At 40.8% G+C, this 21,779-nt stretch overlaps 4 protein-coding genes across 4 annotated transcripts; 2 read left to right on the top strand and 2 right to left on the bottom strand.

The window, feature by feature from the left end:
* Window positions 1-300: 300 nt before the first annotated feature.
* Window positions 301-6,682, bottom strand: LOC115682789 (uncharacterized). The gene is given in 6 exon segments (XM_030607126.2): window positions 301-843; window positions 1,782-1,845; window positions 2,121-2,236; window positions 2,429-2,639; window positions 4,796-6,499; window positions 6,639-6,682. Coding segments are annotated over 6 exon segments (2,466 nt in total). The 5' UTR covers window positions 6,668-6,682; the 3' UTR covers window positions 301-501.
* Window positions 6,683-8,404: 1,722 nt separating this feature from the next.
* Window positions 8,405-12,780, bottom strand: LOC115682822 (persulfide dioxygenase ETHE1 homolog, mitochondrial-like). Its single transcript, XM_056321522.1, has 10 exons — window positions 12,401-12,780; window positions 11,110-11,238; window positions 10,835-10,942; window positions 10,190-10,324; window positions 9,958-9,999; window positions 9,791-9,850; window positions 9,648-9,701; window positions 9,110-9,134; window positions 8,877-8,993; window positions 8,405-8,697 (listed from the first exon to the last, which is right to left on the bottom strand). Exons 1-9 carry the CDS (start codon window positions 12,668-12,670, stop codon window positions 8,887-8,889), a joined length of 930 nt encoding a protein of 309 aa, XP_056177497.1. The 5' UTR covers window positions 12,671-12,780; the 3' UTR covers window positions 8,405-8,697; window positions 8,877-8,886.
* A 3,627-nt stretch (window positions 12,781-16,407) lies between these two features.
* On the top strand, window positions 16,408-19,378 carry LOC115682818 (tRNA (guanine-N(7)-)-methyltransferase). Its single transcript, XM_030607169.2, has 2 exons — window positions 16,408-16,632; window positions 18,364-19,378. The coding sequence occupies exon 2, from the start codon at window positions 18,373-18,375 to the stop codon at window positions 19,129-19,131; it is 759 nt and encodes a 252-aa protein (XP_030463029.2). The 5' UTR covers window positions 16,408-16,632; window positions 18,364-18,372; the 3' UTR covers window positions 19,132-19,378.
* A 677-nt stretch (window positions 19,379-20,055) lies between these two features.
* LOC130134764 (uncharacterized) lies at window positions 20,056-21,261 on the top strand. The gene has a single exon (XM_056302430.1). It carries the CDS (start codon window positions 20,056-20,058, stop codon window positions 21,259-21,261), a length of 1,206 nt encoding a protein of 401 aa, XP_056158405.1.
* Window positions 21,262-21,779: the final 518 nt, after the last annotated feature.

The raw sequence follows: 21,779 nt of genomic DNA, 5'->3' as shown, positions 1-21,779 counted from the left end.
AATAACTCTATCCACTAGGGAAAAGGCGAGGTCCTGCACTTCCATACAATTCCACAACTAGCAGAAATGGTCAATGATAACCAAATTAACGAGAGACCATTTAGTCAATTTGATGGGTTGAAGCTGTACCGACCTCTAGATCTTGGATGCTACTACATGCCACCTTACATGAGGTCTGCACTCCCCCATCATAGATTATTGCCAAGTATTATCCCTTAAGCGAATGAAATGTGAATCTCTCTGGATACAACTACCCCTCTAGAGGCTTACTTGAGATATACATCTTCTGATGCACACACGTTGACATGAAAATTTCGGTAGAAGGTAACTATGGGAAAATGTCTGAAGAATCCATACAAATTTGCCAAACAATACTCAAAATTTGACGGCTACAGAAAGTCACCCATCAGCCAAAAACCACGAAATATCTTATCTTGCTTCTTCAGAAATCAATACCTGCTAACTGCATAGCTCCGAAAGGCGCAGTGCGAGATAAAAGAGTTACATAAATAGGTTGGGCCTAGAGGCCTTGTAGGTGGTCTTCAGCTTCCTCGTTGGAGGCCTAACCTTCTTGAACACCAAGGGGAATTTGATCTTGGAGTTGTGGAACTGCTTCGTGCTCTCTCTCTTGCACAACTTTGCTGGAACAGTAGCTGTCTTAATAATTTGGATGCATGGAAACCTCACTCTGTGGCGAGATGCCATTTCATTGTACATTTGCTCCACTGCCCCGTTCAGAGTTGTGTCCCGGTATTCCTTGTACATGTTATGATACCCAGTACGGCTCTGATATCGCAGCCAGATACCATAATTGTTGATCTTTGTGGGATTCTTCTCAAATATCTGTGAATGCAATTATCACAACATAAATGCATGGCATGAAGCTCTTCTCCCAAAAATAAAAAGTACCAAACAGAGCTCAGGAACAGAACGAATATGAATAGAGGTATTCAGGAAAAAAAAAAAAAACCAACATCCATTGACCAAAAATGGTATGCACATGCTAACCAGTAGTCTGAGACAAAATTGCAGGAAAGTGATATGCTAAGATAGACCATGAGTCCAACCAGAAATGCATTATGCTTGATGCTATGCTAGACTCTTCTAGACTCAAAACTTAGTCATGAACTCGGATGTACATAAAAATTGTCAATGGTCATCTGAAGTGCTTCAGAAAAGCATTGGCATGATTAATCTTGGATGATGTAACCATATGATTTATTTTCAAAAAGCACAAAAAGGAAGAACGTTTGTGAAGCTGCAAATAAAGCTTTTCACTCCAATTAAGCTACCATCTTCAGATCAAGCGAACTTAGCTAACCCAAAGAACAGCCTCTTCTTCACAGACCTGAGGCAAAGTAAATCCTAACCTAATGAAGAAAACAAATGTGAAATTATCATACTGATAACTAACACATTCTCATCACCTTGGTGAGACGAAGGTGATAGAATTCAACCCTCGTTGCCAAAATGGTCAGCACTCTCCTAAGGTTATGTGAACTTTGTGAATTTTGCGATCCAAATGACAGTCCAGCATCCACTTAAAAAAGGTTACAGACTAACTTTTTTTTTTTTTTGGCTAAGAAGGTTACAGACTAACTTAGACTTAAGCAAATGCAGATACCAAAAAGGTAAAGTCATTTTCAAAACAAACATGCATTGAAGCTAAAGCCAACAATGAGCTTAGGCTTCAAAGCAAAAATACATTTGAAAAACGAATTACTCTAACCAGCAACTAATCTCTTCTGGCATGAAAAATGTGGGAAAATCATGACCAGTACCTCGTTGATGGCCAGGACCTGTCCATTGCTCTTCTTGACCTTCTTAAGCTTCCTCAAGAAATACCTGATTGAACCCCAAAAAGAAGTCAAGAGATCGCCCAAAAATCATTGGATCAAAGTTCCTTTTTTTTCTGAATCAATCAGCAACAAAACCCAAGAATAAAAGTTGAACAGTTCAAAAATCGCCTCTTTCGGCGTAATGCAACCCGATCAAACAGCCTCCGCCGCCACAATCAAGCACTTAACAAGGTGCTCGGAAAGCATACTTTGCCTACTCTCTTCCCTCAGAAAAATGGAACAAAACTCAAATCAAGCAACGACATCAAGAACGAGACTTACCAGAACTTCGATTTGGCGCGGACTTCATTGGTGGCCCACAGCTTCATCCTGTAGATCTTCGGATGGTCATCCGATTCGGTCGGCAGAGCCCTCCCCACCACCTGGTACTGGTGAAACTGCGCCCACGTTCACCCGAAGACAACGTTAAACAACAAAAGCAATCATCTTTAGCAAACTACCAAATGCACAAGCAGTTCGCAAACCAAAATCCCCGCAACACCAAGAGAAACAATAAGCCCGGGAAACGCATGATCATCAACAAGCTATGATCTAGCCGAACCACGGAGTTCAAGGACCGGGAAACCAACCCTGAAAGTCACCATCGTCGGACGTCACGGCGGAGGAGGACGAGCGCGGCGACTGCGAGCTCGTTCGGCTGCTCCGAGAAATCCCTCGCTCGATCGAGGAAGGAGGAGGATATAAGAATCGGCGGGACGGGAGAAAACCCTAACGCGAAAGCGCTCTACTGGGCCCGCACAAGGCCCACGAACTGCAAGCCCAGTAATGATGTAAATTGATCTGAGAATCCATGACCGCTATCCTGACAAAACTTAACAAAAGGAAGTGAACACTGCTAATCATTCACATCAGATGATTGAAGTGCCCGATCTGCTAATCGATCTGCACATGAGTTTCCTCGAGTGAAAGCGTACGAGAATACTCTAAACATTTTCCCAATCGAGAAAAGGAGAATGCCATTAGAATCGAGAGAGGGAGGGAGTCGATTTCTGAAGAAGGGTAAATAGCCGCTCGCGAGTCCTCCCTCCACAATAAGTTTGCGAATGTCCAGTGAAATGGTGGATACATGCCCCCACCACGGTTCTGTTTCGAGCGAAGAACGCTCCCGCAATTTGCACGAACCCACCAAGCCAATTGCCCGATTCACTACGAAGAAAACCATCTATTGAAGCTGGACGCGGGGTTGCCTTTAGTGGTCAGTCGGTATTGATCTTCATCCAACCAAAAGGAGGGACGGTCCAATCAATCAAAAGGTCGTCACTAGATTTAGCATCACTCGCAGAAATAACAGTTGTATTTCATTAATACACGGATTAACAGTTTAATATTAGTGCTGTGAAGATGGTACTATAGGTTCTCAATAATTTGATGAGAAAAGAAACTCTCTTATTGTCTAATCCCAAAACTTAGACCTGGGACCCCAAAATTTTTTTTTATATAATTTTAGGATTCTTTTGTTTTGCGGAAAATAAATGAGTCGTAAAATATTTTATAAAAAATGATTTGCTTATTTTGTTTGTTAAAAATGATTAATTAAAACATATTTTCATCGTCCATGAAAATATTTAAACATTCATGTTGTCCTAAATATGATCACTTGTATCGCTTATAAAAACGAACGAACAAAAAATACATTTACCATCCACAAATATATTTAAACATAGATTATTGTCGGTAATAAAAATAATTTTCATTATCGAGCTATGCAAACGATCAATTTTTCGAAAATATTTTTTAAATCATTTATTTTTTGCGAAACAAATGAAGTCCAATTGTTATCAATAACGAAAGTATTTTCATTGATTAATTTGTTTGAGTAATATAAGCAATTACTTTTAGGGAAATAATATTTTTCAAATCATTCATTTTTCGTGATACATGCGATGTACTTAGCAAATGAGTTTTGTGTTGCGTGACGGTACCACTTTCCACGTATCCCATCCTAATTTGGTCGTCGATGTATCGGAATCGTTTGACAGAAGAAAGTTTCTTTGTAGGAAATATACTCGGTCTACCTTCGAGCGATTGCGACATCGGGGAAGGAGAAGAAGGTGTCAACAACAAAAGGGTTTGGTTGATGGGCGACGCAGTAATGTTAGAATCAGACGGAAGGTTTTCGTTGACATTCACTAGTAGAAAATTGAGGAAGTACAATGGAAGCAACGTAAATGATGATCGGACGTAGAGATTCTACATGCCCGTGATTTACCAATCTTGAAAATCCCGTTATTTCAATTCACGGGTATCTAAGATTTTCGTTTCCAATTATTAGCACACAAAGTTCTGACAGGGCGAGTTTAGAAATGAGTTCGATCCACGTCGTGGTCCCGTGGTGATCTTGCGAGTTCGACGTACGTCACGTGAGTGAACTTCTGAAAGTCAAAATCGATATAGTTTTAGTCGTAATATATCTTGTGCGTCAAGATTTCCTGACTGTTAGCAGCTCGATAGATGAGATTGTAATAACGAGCTCGGCAATTTCAATCAAATTGCAACTAAACGACTCAATCCGGACATTTCGCAGCGGGATCATATCCTTTTCCTTAGAACTAACGAACGAGGGGGGTCTGTCCATTGACTACTTCTTTTCTCCCACAGTACCAGCTTCCAATTGGGGCAAAGGCTAGTGGTAGTGGTCGCTTGTCATATCAATTTTTGTACTAGGTGCGGCCAACAAGCGACTCTTTTGTTTCTGTCTCCAGCTGTCAGGTTTGGATAGGCATTGCTTGCACCAACACACACGCGCACATATACATATACATATATTACCAAGGACTGGAAGAGACAATTTTAAAAGAATGATCTATAATTATTTCGCTTGTTTGCAATGTGAATCAGAACAAGGGGGCAAAGCGAAGAGAAGAAAGGAGCAAGAAAAGAACGGTGCTTCCAGATTTTCCTGTCCAACCTCAACAGAAAGTGTCAAACATCAGCACATCTCATGGGTGCTGCAGGGTGCATACCCCAGCCTAGACTTCTTCATATCAAACCACATGTGAAAATCCTGCTGCAGATAGTTTCCGATTACCGAATACCCCGGGAACTTATTCTCCCTCATCGCCAAACACGCGATCCCGTCCGGCGCGATCGGGATGAAGTAATTCTCGACCGGGAAATCCCATGCTGCCCCGTCCACGAATTCGATTCGGAACCCGGGCATCTCGGGCTTTGACACGGCGGACACATTGTAACATGGATAAAACTGCCCGTCCTCCACCATTGGGTATGCCTTCACCTTCCTCTCGAATGCTTCCAGGATGGCCCTGTAAGCAGGCCCGACAAAATAACTAAGCGAAGCTCCCGAATCTATGATCGTCCCGCCATGCCCGTCCGGCGACACTTCCCATGTCTCCTGGGGTATGTCAAGAATCTCTCCTCCGACCATGATCGATTTTATCTTGACATAGTAAAATGTGTTGTCTGGGCTTTCTTGTGCTCCGAGAAAGGAAGTGAAATTCCAATCGGGGCGGCTTGAAAGCTCGTCGGCTTCGCCGAAAACCAATCTGCTGCTCGCATTAGGATTGCTGTATCTGTTCACGAGACAGTAAGAGAAAGACTGGCCATTCAGAGATTGAAACTGAGAGGCCAAAGACAGAGACCCTCTACCTAGTCCCAGCATCCCTGAAGCCCCAGAAGAAAAGCCTCCGTTCCAACAACCGCAGCCAAACATCACCTCCACCCTTGCAAATTCGGAGTCACCGGTGCGTGCTGTGAGATTGACCGTGAATGTTTCAAGCGAGAAATTGCCGGTCGTGTTCGAGCCGTCTCCATAGGGATAGAAATAAGGACAGGTTTGGTTTTCAGACTCGCAACGCTGCAGAGGATCCGGGTGCGGGACCTGGAGACACCTACTGTCGCGGCAGCTTATCTCTCGATAAGAAGTGGAGTCCTCGGGATCGTAGTAGGGTCCGCTTTGCTCGAAGCAATCAGGACAAGTAGCACATTGGATCCAACTGAGGTCACTACCAGTATCAAGTATCAGAGGGAGATGCTGAGGAGGCGTACCTATGTATACATCGATAAAGTACAATTCCAAGCCCGGAATCACTCCATATCTCAGTGTAGCCATGAGGGTGCCCGAAAGCCCGTCTGCCTCGGATTCCCGTGAAGGTGAAGCATTGATCGGCTTCAAATGCAGCTTCAGCCTATCCTTGCCCTTGCTGAGACTTGAAATGGGGTTTCGGTGTCTGATCTCTGTCATCTTCCCATTATTGGTCCGAGCTCGGGCCGAATCCTTGGCTGCGAAGGATCCTTCGGGCTTGGTCCCGCCACTAGTTGGTCGGCGGGGGACTCGAAGCTTCGCCGCTTCTCCTTCATCGGCATAAGTAAAATCACCATCACCATGACCAAGATGATCACGTCCCTCTTGTTTGGCTTGTGATGATGGGGACACGATGCTACCGGGAGTGCTTCCTGAAGAGGGAACAGAGCTGAACCTCGTGTCGCGTAACAACCCGATGCCGTTTGAATTCGAGGCATCGAAGCGGTTCACGACTATGGCAACGTTGATGAAGAAGAAAGCGACGACTACAGCAATTGCCAGAAAGAAGCAAGCTTTGCGGTTCATGGTGGTCCGCCTCTTCTCGAGTGGGTCGAGGCAGAAATTTCTACAGATTGAAGGGCATGGTGAAAGGAACGAGCTGCTTTGAATGAAACAAGACGAGACGACTGAAAAAGGCAAAAGCAACAGCACAAGCAAAAGCCAAAAAGACAAGGAAAAAAAAGACAGAGAGGTTGTCGTGGACTTTCATTTTCAAGACTCCTCGGGCAACGCCTTACGTGGTCGCTGCTCTGCAGTTTTGTCTCATGACCCGTTGACTTCGCGTCGACTTTCTCCCCCACTTTTTCGGGTTTGAGGATTGGAAATTTTCATCTTCTGCATCACAGGCAGTACACCTCATCAAAGATTGCAAAAGAAGAATGACCCAAGTCAGGAGGGAACCAAATCTGGATGTGGATCTATGAGTTTCGTACCGACTTCTGGGGTCAGCTGGTGAACTGCTAGGAAAGTCTCATCTTATTAACTATCGTATCGTCGGTTCAATTATGGAAGAATCTTCCACTTAGGTTCATATTTGTTTCCGGTCGCATATACAAGACAATTCCTAAGGGCCCTCTCCTATGTCCACGTCTTTCACCGATTGACAGGTACCGAGACCTATTTTGTTTGGATACCTTGGCATTTGAACAAGTGCCGTGATCAATGAATTGCTCTTATAGCAAGAGATCGTGTTACGGTTTCATTCCGACGATCGGTTAGAAGATTTTTGTTATCGAGAATGCTAAGGCCGGGAGATGAGGGATCGCGGCGGCAAAGCGAGACGGGAAATGAACACCTCTCCATACGTATAAACTATATAGTTTACTGAAAGTAGATATACCGATACAAGGAGAGGACTAACTGCAATCGAAACTAAAGTCTCGAAAAAGTTTGCAAAGTCTCAGATACGACTGGTGTGAACAGATATAAGAGAGGAAAATGCCAAATTAGTTGGGCGCCTTTGTACTTTGTTTTTCTTCCATATGATATGCAAGCGACGAAAGTGCTACGAGCAAAGAGATTGGACACCTGACCACCGCCCAAATCGAGGTCAACTTTTTGTTCTCACTGGTCAAGAGTCCGCCAGGAGTAGGTTTGAACTTTTAGTGTTTAGAAGTTCCTTCTTGTTTCACATACACTGAGATGCTTAACAGATGAGACACCATTTTCATCGAAAAAAATATGGAAGTTAGAAGGGTTGATTTCAACTTTGCGAAGGAGCTACCGAACATCCTAAACAGATCGCAACGACCACGATGCTGCTGCTTGGCATAAGGATGGGATTGGATGGTGACGGTCATCAACAGTCGCATTGACACTTAACGCTGTACAGAGTTGATTAATTAACAGATCTAAACAAGGATTGTTGTGTTTGGTGACAAGAAGCAGTGGCGTCATTGTGCATAAGGTTTGAAAATGGAGCTCACCTGCATCAGCCGCATTCACACCTTCTGTGCTGACAAAAGAGCCCCCACCCCATTCACGCTCTTAACGTGCTAAAGCGAGGATTGTCTTGATTGACACATTCAAAAAAAAGGGTATTTGTCCTTTCCACACTCGAGCCTCCTGGAGTTTTGCTTTGGACCATAAAAGATCTCCTTGCTCAACATGCAATATATTTCAGTTTTAGGGTTTCGATGTTGAATTTTCTCGCACAATGAATGAACCAGCTCGACTCGACTGTGGTTTTTGAGATGGTTGAGGTGGGAGTGTGCATATTTCTAACACTGCCTACTAGAAATTTTGTCCATGTTAAGTGATGACACTTCAAAGTTGTGGAGCGTAATAGCTTGAATTTGGAAAGCTCTAACTGAAGCCTTGCAACATGTTATAATGGGAGAAATCCCTTGTGTCTCTTGATTTGTTAGCTAAACACCCAGTGACATTCATATATATAAACAACAAAACTCCACGCACCGAGGTGCATAGACTTTGTTCTGCGAAAAGAGAACTCTGCATTTAGTTTTAACACTATAGTGAGGGTTGACTCTGGATCCACACTCCATGAGAAAATTATGTAAACTTGAAGCAATTATAACCTTGAGCAGTGAGTACCTGTTATTTCGTCATGTTTATGTTATAGATACACAGATGTACCAGGTAAGAGTCAAGGCAAACAGTAATAAGCTAGAAATACACAGATCTTGGAGCATCCATATCTTGATCTGAGTGTCCGAGAGGAGATCCATTGTGGATGGACTAGTGGGGCATGACGGCAGCCACTACTTTTTGCAACAATAAAATTAGTGGTAATCTGACATTTAGCCTGCGTATAACCGTGAAACTGAGTTTTTTTCCCTGCAAGGGTACGAGGAAAATCTCAGTGCACTGAACATGTCCCTGGACTGCATGGAAGGTAAAGAATGTTTCTTCGGCATTAAGTTTAAGTACTGTAAACAGTAAATATGTAAACAAACAAACTACATCACCTTTGAAAATCACTGCTTACATAGGATAGATCTTTATCAGCCTATTACCTGACTTTGCCTAGTTTGATGCAGCCTCAGCTGGCTTTGCAGACAGGTCTTGAAACCCACAGACCATGTTTGCAGGAACAGCCACATCAATCATCTTGGGGTACGAGAGATTTAGATCTGCAGCAGATATTATCAAAGGCCACTTCATTATCATATGAAGTATTGACAGGCAGCCTTCAACCTAAAGTAACATCCGAATGTTGATAGTTCCAATTCCAGAGGTGGTTACTTACTTTCCATAATACTCTTGAAAGTTTTCTGCAATATGAAGAAAAAAATGTGTCATAGTTAGAGAGAGAGAGAGGTTATGTATGTCACGATGATGACAAAATAAACATATCAAAACATGAGATCAAAACCAAGCAAATGTTCCTATCCGCAGAAGCAAATTGACTTAACCGATACAAGTCATATATCTCTATTAAGCAAATTAATAAAATCTATCATGAACTTGCTTTCTGAAGGGCCAGAAATAAATTAGCATATAGTTTCTCTCAGTTTGCTTGTTTCATCTGTGGATTTAATTTAGTATGAGTTCAAAGTTATATGAGTAGGTCAAAAAGGAGAATCGTTCAAGGCATGGAAAGAGAAAATTGTCCGTTTATTTATTCCCTCATTGATAAGATGGGGATCTTAATCTCGGTAAGGGTGGACCCCCGCTGGCCAAGCCCTTGTTTCTATGAAAAGAGACAATTATAATGCATCTGCAGATAACTAAGTCGCTGGTGACATCTAATGTGATGGAAAAGTATGTGAAGGTGAAAATTGCACCTCATCTTTCGAAAGCCTGGGATTGTAGAGAAGTTCCTCCCCCACAGAGCTGACCTGAATTACGAAAAAGGGACTTTCTGAGAGTGTGTCTGTGATTTTGCAACAATTTGACACTATGGAGCTAAGGATCAGATTGTTCATACAGTGAATCCCTTGTAGTCATGAGCAGGATAGACCAATGTATCCTTGGGTAATGTGAAAATCTGAGAGAGAGAGAGAGAGAGAGAGAGAGAGAGAGAGAGAGAGTTAAGCATCAAAGAAGAAGTAACTGCTTTCCAGTAAAGGACATTCATTTGTCCAATTTCCCTACCTGTGAATGCACCGACTGGTACAATTGAAGTGAACTTCCACCCTGCAAGCACACGTCAAGATTCTAATATCGAGCTTCAGACTTAAGTATGGAGGTTCCATTTTATAAAACACAAAATATAACCATTCCCTTGCATAAAAGGGTTTCTGATTCTTGCGTTGATTGACAAAGATAATAACAGCTTCACTTTTGCACTCTTACAAAGTATGGGGTATTTTGCAAGAAATTATACCTGAAAATCAGTCCGCCCACACCCACGAATTAGCAAGGCATCTCCAGTGAAAGCCATCCTTGGTTGGGGTTGACCAGGTCCGTGTCCTGTAACATATGTAACACATCCTTGCGTATGTCCTGGTGTAGCCCTGACCTGCCATAGGAAGAATATAATGAAATGTCATATGACTTAAGTACATGAGTGAAGAACAAATAAAAGAAGGTACTTGATTTAATATATGAACATACATGCAAATCCAGGTCAATGTCCATTCTCATGACAGAGGGAGTGACTGCTGCCACTTAATGGCAGGATATGCAACTTGCAGCATTGACTGCATAGTTTTAAAAGTGTTAATCACTTCAATGCAGTCCCTTTGATATTTCGTATTGCAGAACAAATATTAGAATTCACAGCATAATCCAATGCCCAAATGCAAGAGCAAATAGTGCCTTTGGATTTTTTAGGTTGGAGCGTTTCTCATGTTAGCTAATTATCACCCAGTGTGAATTTGCAGTTATTTGCGCATTATGCCAAAAGCACATCTATGTAGTTAGCTCATTTCACAAGAATCCCCATTCTCCCATTCAATAACTGGATATAGTACCAAAATCCATTGTCTTATTAGTGACATAAAAAGTATAAAAGTTCAGGTCGTGATACCTCAAGGAATAGATTGCCAAAATGAATCTTCTCTCCTGATTTTATAAGACAGTCAGCTCTTGCATTGCTCGCCTTCGAAATGACAGATTTTACTCCAGGGACTTTCCCCTGCAAGAGAGAGTAACTATCTACTTGAGAAAGTTATAAGCAAGGGGCACAATTGATGCATGCTGCCATATAAGGATTATAAGCCGGATCAAGAGGTACTACTGTGTGGTAGCAAGTAAGTAGATTCAGCACATGAGACAGATCGACACAGGAGATGAGCGCCCTACCTTTATCAAACCAGTCCCAGTTACATGATCAGCGTGTACATGCGTGTTCATTGCATATATCAGCTTCAACCCAAGCTCTTCCACTAAAGAGAGGTCCCTGTCAACCGTCTTATCAACTGGGTCAATTAACTGCAAGTAAGACATATACATTTCAGGATACATCTCCATAGCCACACCGGCTGTGGTTAGACATGCCTCAGGATAAAGATCATAGATTAACAGCACAGTTAAATCAAAGGTAACACAAAAGAATACATGAAGATATCGAGTAGGCTATTCGGATTAACTTGCCTCCTGACAGATTATATATTAAAAAACTAGTTATGATCTCTTTAAGGTCCTCTCGGTCCTCCAATCCTGGACAAATTATCCTCCTAAATAACCTGATATACTCGTCCATCTTCACATCACGGTGAACCGCTAGAAGGGTGATTTTCTACAGTTTTAGTTGTGGCTCAAAAGGTGTTCCCTTACCCTTCCATAAGCTAAAGGTGGAGAAACGATGAGTATAGTTATATACAACATTAGATTGAAATATGATTTTGGTGGCATCTCGACAGTTTGTTCAAAATATTGCCAATGCAAGATCCGCCTCGCATCTATCAACTTCACAGTTATAAGCGACTTTCTGCAGATATTAGCTAACTCCACTATGTCCTTGTTCCCGTTTAAGCACCAAATCTCCAGAGCTTCACCATTAGGTTATCCAAGCAGTAAACCTGATCATAAGCACATTGATTAGGTACAGTTCACTCCATTTGTTTGATATGCTAATAACTGAACTTTACTTCATTTCTGTTGATTTGTGATCAGTGGATCACGACATCGGTATGCTAAGGAGTGATTGAGACTACTAAAATGTTTTGGACACTGCCCAAGGCATTTCTAACTTTTACTTCTGGATAAGTATCCCATAAAAGCCTATGACAGCAGGTGATGAAACGAGAAAAAGTTGCATACAACAATTCTGAACCCAATTTGGCCTTGGAGACAGAATGATCATCAACTTTAGCGAGACATTCAGACAAAAAAAGCTGCAACTGGTGAATTTCCGCCCATCATCACACTAATCTAATCATTGCAGACTCCGTAAATCCAATGTCCAGGAGAGATATACGCTAAAACTAATCCGAAAACTCCATCGAGTTACTCTCACATAACACTCTGCAACCCATTCGATCGAAATGTCCGAGAACGAAGCATGCGATGCAATGCAAATCCAATGAGCAGTTTCCATCGCATTCAACAGAGCCAAGTAGTGATGCGATGACGGGATGCGAGAAACCCTAACCACGGCGGGCTTATCGGGGTGAGAAACGTCGGCGAGCAGGTAAGTGTAAGTGGACGACTCCTCCTCGAAGAGCTGACGGAAGAGGAGCTGCTTATCGCACGACGTCGTGTAGGCGCCGGCGCCACCCATTGCTCGCCATCTGAGGCCGCAACGCCCCGCCGCCGTCCTCGTCCCCGTCCTCGTCCCGGAGATCGAGATCGCCGAGGGAGCCGGGCCTGCCGGAGAGAGGCCGCAGAGAGAGACTCGAGCCAGACCGTGGGCGCGAAGCATCCTGCCGCCGCGATTCGGTGTTTGGCGATCGGACGAAACCGCCGGGAATTCGTTAGTTTCGTTGTCGAAGGAAGGAAGGAAGGAAGGAAGGAAAGAGATGAGCTCAGAGCTCTCGGCAATGGCGACGCGATCGTGGCCGTTGCTTTTCGCGCGTCCGGGGACTGCGTGACCAATAAAAGAAAAGAAAAAAAATAAATAGATAAAACACATTGATTGGGCATTAATAATGGCAAAAGCAAAAAGAGTAATTCGAAGATTGGACAAAATTGCCACGTCATCTAATGAGTTTCTCCAAACTCTTACAAAAGTGGACTAACGGAAAGTATTTTTATCATTAATAAAAAAAAATATTTAGATATATATTATTTCAAGCGATACAAACAATGACTTTTAAAGCATATGAGATTAAGTAAATATATTTGCTATCATTATTTGGAAAACCAAATCATCCATTTTTTGCAAAACAAAAGGAAGATAAAATACTTTTCAAGAATAGATCACTTGTATCGCCTGAAAAATAAATAAATGAAAAATATTTTCATCATTAATAAAAATGTGTAGATATAAATTGATGTCGGTAATGAACATATTTTCCAATGATTAATTATTTCAAACGATATAAACGATCATTTTTAAGAGAAAATATTTTTCAAATCATCAATTTCTCACGAAACAAACGGAACTTTAAATAAATTCTAAATGCAAGTAACCTGTCTCCTCGTCAATAAATATATTTAATTTTTTAAATAAATCAAATTACAATTTCTTTTCTCCTATTAGAATCTTTTCCTCGTTTCACGCAACGTAACTGCATAGCATTTTTGCTAATACCATACAAATTAAGTATTTCACAATAAGTTTTTTTTGTAAGTTTCATGAGTTAGAAGTAACCCTAAAACTACTAAAAATTAGAATATAATTTTTCATACCGAAAATATGTTAATTGCAAACAAGCTTTTCATGTTGCTTAAGCCCCGTTTGGTTTAGCATTCTCAAGGGCTTTCGGCCTCGAAAGCCCCCTCGGGGAAATGTTAGCGCGTTTGGCAAGCATTCCCGATGAACTTTCAGTTGAAAGCCAGCATTTGAGAATGCTCAAAGCTCAAAGATGGTCCAGACCAACTTTGGGCTTTCAGCATTTGCCAAATGCTAAAACTAATTTTTTTTCCCAAACTACCTTCACTTCTTCTTTAATATTTTGATTTTACCCTTGTTGTTACTGTTCATCTTCTTTGCGAAAGGGCAACCGGCTGGTGAGGGCGGCCGACGACACCGGATCTAGACGGTGAAGGGCCGGCCCTCGGGCCTCGTCGACGGAGGTCGGACAAACCCTAGCGAGGGTTGCCTGGTAGCGCGACCCTTGCCGGGTCGCCCGACCTCGGGCGACGCCACCGGCGCCAACTGGCTCGCCAGGCCGTAGCTCGCCGGGGCTTCGGCGAAGAGTAACTTTTTTTTTTTTAATAAAAAAGGGTCCCAAAGCCCTTTGTAAAAAAAAAAAAATAGCCAAACACTATTTGAGCCAAAGTAGCTTTACAAAATTTTTTTTACCAAACGTCATTTACATTTCCCCAATGAGCTTTAACCTAAAGATATTTGCATTCCTGCAAGGCTCATTTGCAAAGTTGAAGGCTAATGACCTTTTCTATTACAAAGGTGAATTTTCTATGAGCAAAATATTAATGATCTTGCCACGTGCTTTGTAGATTTTTCTGGAAAAAAATAAGCCAAAATCAACGCAAAAAAAATAACTTTTAATGTCATAAACAACTCTTCATTTAGAAAATAAGCTATTTTGTACCTAATTTAACCATAACTCGGCCATCTAGAAGTGATTAACAAGCGGGCAACTCACCCAAGTCTGAAAGATGATTGAACGGGTTTGGACAGTGCTCTTACATGAAAACCACGGCCCACATCCTCTCAAAATTTTCCATATGGGCTTTGACGACATATTAAGCTCGACTTTCGAGCCTACCTTAGTCCGGTGGTGGCTGGGTAACCTCGTGCCACTCTACACAATTCATGAATTTCATAAAACAGCACATGTAGGTAAAATCAAAATTCATCATTTAGGTTATATTCGTTTTGCGAAAAATGAATGATTTGAAAAATATTGTATAGAAAAATGATCGCTTAAGTCGCTTATAAAAAAAATGAACGAAAAATATTTCCATCATCTATAAAAATGTCTAAATATAATTTACTATCGATAATTAAAATATTATTCATTATCTAATTATTTCAAATGATACAAGTAATCATTTTTAAGGAGTTTTTTTTAAATTGTTTATTTTTTCGAAACAAATGGAGCTTTAATTTGCTTCACATTCCCGAAAAAAAAGAGGATAAATAAGAAAGATTTTCCTTTTTTTTAAAATTAATTTTAAAAAGGGTCTCGTTACCGAAGGAAACCGGCCAAATTCCCTAAAAAACCCCCAACTTTAGTCTTTGTCTCCGATTATATCCCAAACTTTTTTTTTGTCTCATAAAAACCCCAAACTTTTACTTTTGTCCCAAATCTACCCCGTTTACTATTCGTCTAATTTTTTAATATTATTTTTTATTTTTTCGAATTTTTTTCTTTTCTTTTCTTTTTTCCTTTCCTTTCTTTTTTTTTTTTATCACCTTCAACCTCTAGACGGTGAAGGGCCGGCCCCTCAGGCCTCGTCGACGGAGGTCGGACAAACCCTAGCGAGGGTTGCCTGGGTCGCCCGAGCCTCGGGCGACGACCCTGCGCGCCAAATCTGGCTCGCCGGCGGCGTAGCCCTTGGCCCGCAGCTCCGGCGAAGGGTAACTTTTTAAATAAAAAGGGTCCCAAAGCCCTTTGTAAAAAAAAAAATAGCCAAACACTATTTGAGCCAAAGTAGTTTTACAAAGAATTTTTTATCAAATGCCATTTACATTTCCCCAATGAGCTTTAACCTAAAGATATTTGCATTCCTGCAAGGCTCATTTGCAAAGTTGAAGGCTAATGACCTTTTCTATTACAAAGGTGAATTTTCTATGAGCAAAATATTAATGATCTTGCCACGTGCTTTGTAGATTTTTCTGGAAAAAAATAAGCCAAAATCAACGCAAAAAAAATAACTTTTAATGTCATAAACAACTCTTCATTTAGAAAATAAGCTATTTTGTACCTAATTTAACCATAACTCTGCCATCTAGAAGTGATTAACAAGTGGGCAACTCGCCCAAGTCCGAAAGATGATCGAACAGGTTTGGACAGTGCTCTTACATGAAAAGCACGGCCCGCATCCTCTCAAAATTTTCCATATGGGCTTTGACGACATATTAAGCTCGACTTTCGAGCCTACCTTAGTCCGGTGGTGGCTGGGTAACCTCGTGCCACTCTACACAATTCATGAATTTCATAAAACAGCACATGTAGGTAAAATCAAAATTCATCATTTAGGTTATATTCGTTTTGCGAAAAATGAATGATTTGAAAAATATTGTATAGAAAAATGATCGCTTAAGTCGCACATAAAAAAATGAACGAAAAATATTTCCATCATCATAAAAATGTCTAAATATAATTTACTATCGATAATTAAAATATTATTCATTATCTAATTATTTCAAATGATACTGAGTAATCATTTTTAAGGAGTTTTTTTTAAATTGTTTATTTTTTCGAAACAAATGGAGCTTTAATTTGCTTCACATTCCCGAAAAAAGAGAGGATAAATAAGAAAGATTTTCCTTTTTTTTAATTAATTTTAAAAAGGGTCTCGTTACCGAAGGAAACCTCATGGTTTTCACTTTTTTTCCGGGCACTGCTTCGCACCGCCGCCACCGTCTTCTGTAATTTCTCGGCCCCAGCCATCGTCCTCCGACGAACTCGCAATCTCGCCTCGCGTATCGGAAACTGCGTCCGCCGTCTTCTAGGAGATCGAGGTCGCTCGCTCGCTCGCTACTGCGTCGCGCGAAGTCACGCCCCCTGTTCGTCAAATCATCACCTCCAGGTATGTATTCTTCGCACTGTTCTGAAGCGGTCCAATTTATTTATTTATTTTTGTAATGCGGTGATCTGGGACTTGGGGCATTTCCATCTTCCATTGATCTGATGATACGGTTGGTTGCGTAGTTCTGTGCTGGGAAAATCGAGCTGTTTCGTGGTTTTCACGCGCTTTTTTCTTTCCATATGAAACAGTTGCGAGCTTTGCTACGACCTGCTCGACGAAATGCCTCAATAGAACTAACGCGTTTGGAATTTGGAAAAGCTAAATTCTTCAGATGCTTTTTTCTTTTGAAGTGAAGCTAACATGGTTGTCCAACAAACATTTGATGCCCGTGTGTGCTTCCTAATCGTAAGATTCTTAAAGCACGTCGTGAATTTCCGAAGAAGGCAATCTTGAAATGTTTGGTCTCTTTTCCATTGTTTTGCCTTTTGCTTTGTGCCCCCCTACCATTGGTTTTACACCTGACTTTTCTTCTATAATGGGTGCTTCCTTTCAGTCGGTTGCCGTTATACCATGTTATTGGTGATGATCGTGGCGCCTGTTTTTGTATGGAGTCTCTGATGCCGCCTAGTGCTAACGTTACAAACTAGGTTCATGAGAATGTGGGTTGTAGTCTACACTAGAGGCAAGCTTGTTGCAGGCGTGATGGGTTGTAGAAGAGATGATTGCTCTTGTCAGAGGAGCTGAATGTCGGTTTACTGTAGGATATAGAAATGCTAATGATTCATATGATATGTATTAAGGTTCTAAGTAAAATTAAGCATGAAGAGAGCTTTCTGTTTGACGAGATGAGCACATATGGCATTCAATTTTCGAGAGCTTTGCATTAAAGGTTGTGACACTAGTAGCTCATAATTTCTTTGCAACTCCCAATCTATCTACATTTATGGTTAGGTTTGTGCAAGTAGGTAGATTTGCCAGCCTTTATTATGGAGGTCACTCAATCTGTGATGATTTTATATAGCTGAATTGATGGAGACACTCATTTAGTTGGGATGCTCAAACTGTGCCGTTCTTGCTGCTTTTCCTTACAATTGGGAACTTCTATCTCATTCAATAAGCAGTTAAGATTGCACAAGTGTGCACCTTTGTAGGTTGATGAACAATTTTCCTGCTCTAAGAGTCATGAAAGCCTGAAGAAGATGATCTAAGTGCTCATCTGCAGAGTTAATATAAACTAAGATGCCATGAAGGTGGCCACTAAGAATTTTCCTAAGAAACGGTGCTAGACAAGGGCTGATCTTAAGAAAGTGACGGAAGAGTTTAAAAGTCCACGGTATATGACCATATAACAGTTTTCAGTTGACCCTAATTGAAGCGCAACTTTCACCCTGGGATGTTTGTAATATTGTGGTTGGACATGCATTGGATGTTACATTGACTCGTATAACTTGTATTGATTTTCGGCCATGTAAACTCTACATTGGCACTGCTTGGGGGCCTCATAGACACCTTCGCATTTTATGGATAATCATGATCTTTGCCTCAACTGTATTTATTTTTCACTTTGACTAGTTGCTAGAATGTTGTCACTTCCATGCAAAGGACTATAGTAGGTATGGCAATAATATGTTACTTGCCATTGTCTGTTGTGATGCACCCACTTCTAGGCTATGTGATTTGTATTTTGAAAGTAAATTATCGTACGGGATGACAACTAAATGCTGTTTGTTATCTGTGTTTTTGGTTCCTTCACCATAAGATTTTCGTTTTGCTAACGATATGTCTCTACAGATAAGAGACATGATAGAGAAAGAGACGACCTCTACCTTCAACAAATCAACTGGCTTGCCTAGGAAGCGATTCTACCGAGCACGAGCTCACAGCAATCCACTGAGCGATTCTCACTTTCCTGTTCCACTCTCCCCAAGTCAATTTGATTATTCTCTTCATTACCCTCAGTTGTTCCCTGCTCCGTCTGATGACGATAATCCCAAAAGGATTCAGTTTGCTGACGTTGGCTGTGGCTTTGGAGGGCTACTCGTTGCTCTTTCAACCGTATTTCCCGACAAACTCATGATCGGGATGGAAATTAGGGACAAGGTGACTGAATATGTGAAGGAGCGCATATCTGCATTGAGGACGACCAATCCCGCTCAATACCAAAATGTCTCAGTCGTACGGACCAACTCTATGAAGTACATTCCTAACTATTTTGAGAAGGGACAACTGACGAAGATGTTCTTCCTATTTCCGGATCCTCATTTCAAAGAGAAAAATCACCGTCGCAGGGTGATTAGCCCTCACTTGCTAGACGAGTATGCATATACCCTGGCTGTTGGGGGCATAATATACACCATCACAGATGTCGAAGAACTTGGAGAATGGATGAAGGGCTGTTTGGAGAACCACCCCATGTTCGAGGCACTTACGGAGGGAGAACTCGAGAACGACCCGGTGGTGAAGCTATTGACCAGTGCAACCGAGGAAGGCCAGAAGGTTGCCAGGAATGGTGGGCAGACATTTCAAGCAGTATACAGGCGCATTGCCCCATCTCTATGAATAGAAATCAACTAATGGCTCTAGGTCTGTGTACTAGCAGGAATTTTCTGGGACTATCTTGAGTGATCTTTCGTGCATTTTTTGGGATCCTTTGAAAGATTGAGATATTATTTAAATCACCCCAAAAAATTGCATACCTGTAATTTTATCTCAGTCTTCGTTACTTCTACTTCTTCTTTTTTCTCTCTTGTTGTTCTGTACTTTAATTTTTTGGCCAACTATATATCCACACATGATTATTACTGCATTTAAACTTCGCGATTTTAATATTATCCCAATTTAGTTCATGAATTATATAAAAATGTTCATTGTAGTCCTTCCATTGAATTCGATTCAAGGACCACATTGAACATGTATCAAAAGTCTAGGGAACTTTGAACAAATTAAAAGTTCAGGGACCACATTGAACATCAGGCTAAAGTTCAAAGATTATATTGTACAAATTACAAATTTAGAGACCAAATTATACATTGAGCCAAAGTTCATGAATTGTATGTCATTATTCCAAAATTTAAAATTTTGTCCTTGATTTATGCAGATCATGTGTTGTCATGGATCCTATTTTGGTAGTGTTTCTGTTATGTATTTGCCTATTTAAAGGCTTCAAAGTTCTGAATGAGATATAAGATTCAGGCTCATCTCTCCTCTCCCGTAGATATTTTCATAGCTCTATTTTATTGTTCTCGATTCTACAATGGTATTAGAGGCTTGAGACCCCGAGAGTCAAAACACGTGAGGCAACAACAAATTTCTTTCATCTATTTTTTCATTTACCCAATGGCCACAGATTCCAATTTTGTGCAAGCAGCCATCCCATGCTTTGATGGTCACTATGACCATTGGAGCATGCTAATGGAGAATTTTTTACGATCAAAGGAGCATTGGCCAGTCGTTGAATTTGGAATTCAAGAGCCACCAGCAGGCATGGCTTTGACAGATTCCCAGAAAGCAGAACTAGAAGTTAGAAAGCTGAAGGACCTGAAGGCAAAAAATGATCTCTTTCAAGCTATTGATCGTTCCATCTTAGAAACTATTCTTTGCAAAGAAACTTTCAAGGATATTTGGGATTCTATGAAGAAGAAATATCAAGGCTCTGTTAGGGTGAAGCGTGCACAGATTCAAGCCTTGAAAAGGGATTTTGAGACACTAGGGATGAAGGATGGAGAATCTGTCACCAGCTATTTTGCCAGAACAATGGAGATCAGCAACAAGATGCGATTCCATGGCGAGAAGATGGATGATGTCACCATTGTGGAGAAGATTTTGCATTTCCTGACACCAAAGTTTAATTATGTTGTTAGCTCAATTGAAGAGTTGAAAGACATAGATGCACTCTCTCTTGATAAATTGCAAAGCTCCTTATTGGTCCATGAACAGAAGATCAACAGTAAAGTAGAGGAGCAAGCATTGAAGGCTTCTACCAATACTCATTCCAACAATTTCAGAGGAAGGGGTAGAGATAGAGGTGGAGGAAAGGGAGATCGAGGAAATAGAGATGTCAGCGGGAATTTCAAAGCCAATAATGACCAATCTCAAGGCAAAGGTAGAGGATGGGATCTTGACAAATCCAAGGTAGAGTGCTTTAGATGTCATAAATTTGGTCATTATGCATCTGAATGTTATATTAGACTGCCTAATGATAAAGAAAAGGAAGAGAATTCAAATTTTGTCGAAAAGAAGGAAACAGAAACGTTGTTGATGGCTGTTCAAGATGAAAAGAAACCCAAGTTAGATATTTGGTATGTGGATACAGGCTGCAGTAACCACATAAGTGGAAGTAAGTCTTCTTTTTCTTATCTAAATGAAGATTTTCATTCTGCTGTGAATTTTGGTGATCATTCTACTGTGAAAGTGATGGGAAAATGTAATATTAAGATAAAAACCAAGAATGGTTTTGTGGAAACGATCTCTACTGTGATATATGTTCCTGACCTAAAAAGTAACTTATTGAGTACTGGTCAGTTACAAGAAAATAATTATGTTATCACTATTAAGAAGGGTGCTTGTGAAATTTATGATTCTGTTAGAGATGCTATTGCAATTGTTCAGATGAGTTCAAACAGATTGTTTCCATTAAAGATTGAAAGTATTCAATCTTGTCTGACGGCTGAAATGAAAGATCCCTCATAGTTGTGGCATTTTCGCTATGGCCACTTAAGTTTTGGTGGATTGAAGACCTTTTAACAGAAAAACATGGGGACAGGTCTATCTCAAATTATTACTCCTTCCCAAGTCTGTGAAGAATGTGTCGTTAGCATAGAACATCGTTCTCAATTTTCCAAAGGGAGGTCATGGAGAGCAAATGATGTTTTGCAGCTGATGCATTTAGACATTTGTGGTCCAATAAGCCCATCTTCTAATCGAGGTAAAAGATACTTAATTAACTTCATTGATAATTTTTTCAGAAAAACTTGATTTTATTTTTTATAAGAAAAATCAGAAACTTTCTCTACATTTAAAAGCTTCAAAGCTCGTGTGGAAAATGACGTACGAAAGACCATTAAGACCCTTTGAACAGATCGTAGTGGCGAATATTGCTCAAAAGAATTTGAAGTATTTTGTGCAAAGCATGGCATTTGAAGAGAGCTTACAACTGCATATACACCACAACAAAATGGTGTATCTGAGAGGAAAAATAGAACCATTCT

The sequence above is a fragment of the Syzygium oleosum genome, unplaced genomic scaffold (assembly GCF_021117445.2).
Source record: "Syzygium oleosum isolate NSW1041296 unplaced genomic scaffold, Sole_v2.1 Sole_v2.23, whole genome shotgun sequence".
Classification (NCBI taxonomy): Eukaryota; Viridiplantae; Streptophyta; class Magnoliopsida; order Myrtales; family Myrtaceae; genus Syzygium; species Syzygium oleosum.
Note: the sequence above shows the minus strand (reverse complement) of the source record. Positions and strands in the feature narration are given on the sequence as shown.

Bases quoted from the DNA above. Each gene is read 5' to 3' on its own strand.
- LOC130134764 (XM_056302430.1), top strand. From the start codon at position 20,056: ATGGCTTTGACAGATTCCCAGAAAGCAGAACTAGAAGTTAGAAAGCTG.
- LOC115682818 (XM_030607169.2), top strand. From the start codon at position 18,373: ATGATAGAGAAAGAGACGACCTCTACCTTCAACAAATCAACTGGCTTG.
- LOC115682822 (XM_056321522.1), bottom strand. From the start codon at position 12,670: ATGCTTCGCGCCCACGGTCTGGCTCGAGTCTCTCTCTGCGGCCTCTCT. The intron at 10,000-10,189 runs GTATAATTTCTT...GTGTGCTTGCAG, and splicing joins GTGGGCGGACTGATTTTCAG to GGTGGAAGTTCACTTCAATT. The intron at 8,994-9,109 runs GTAAGTAACCAC...TATCTGCTGCAG, and splicing joins TTTCAAGAGTATTATGGAAA to ATCTAAATCTCTCGTACCCC.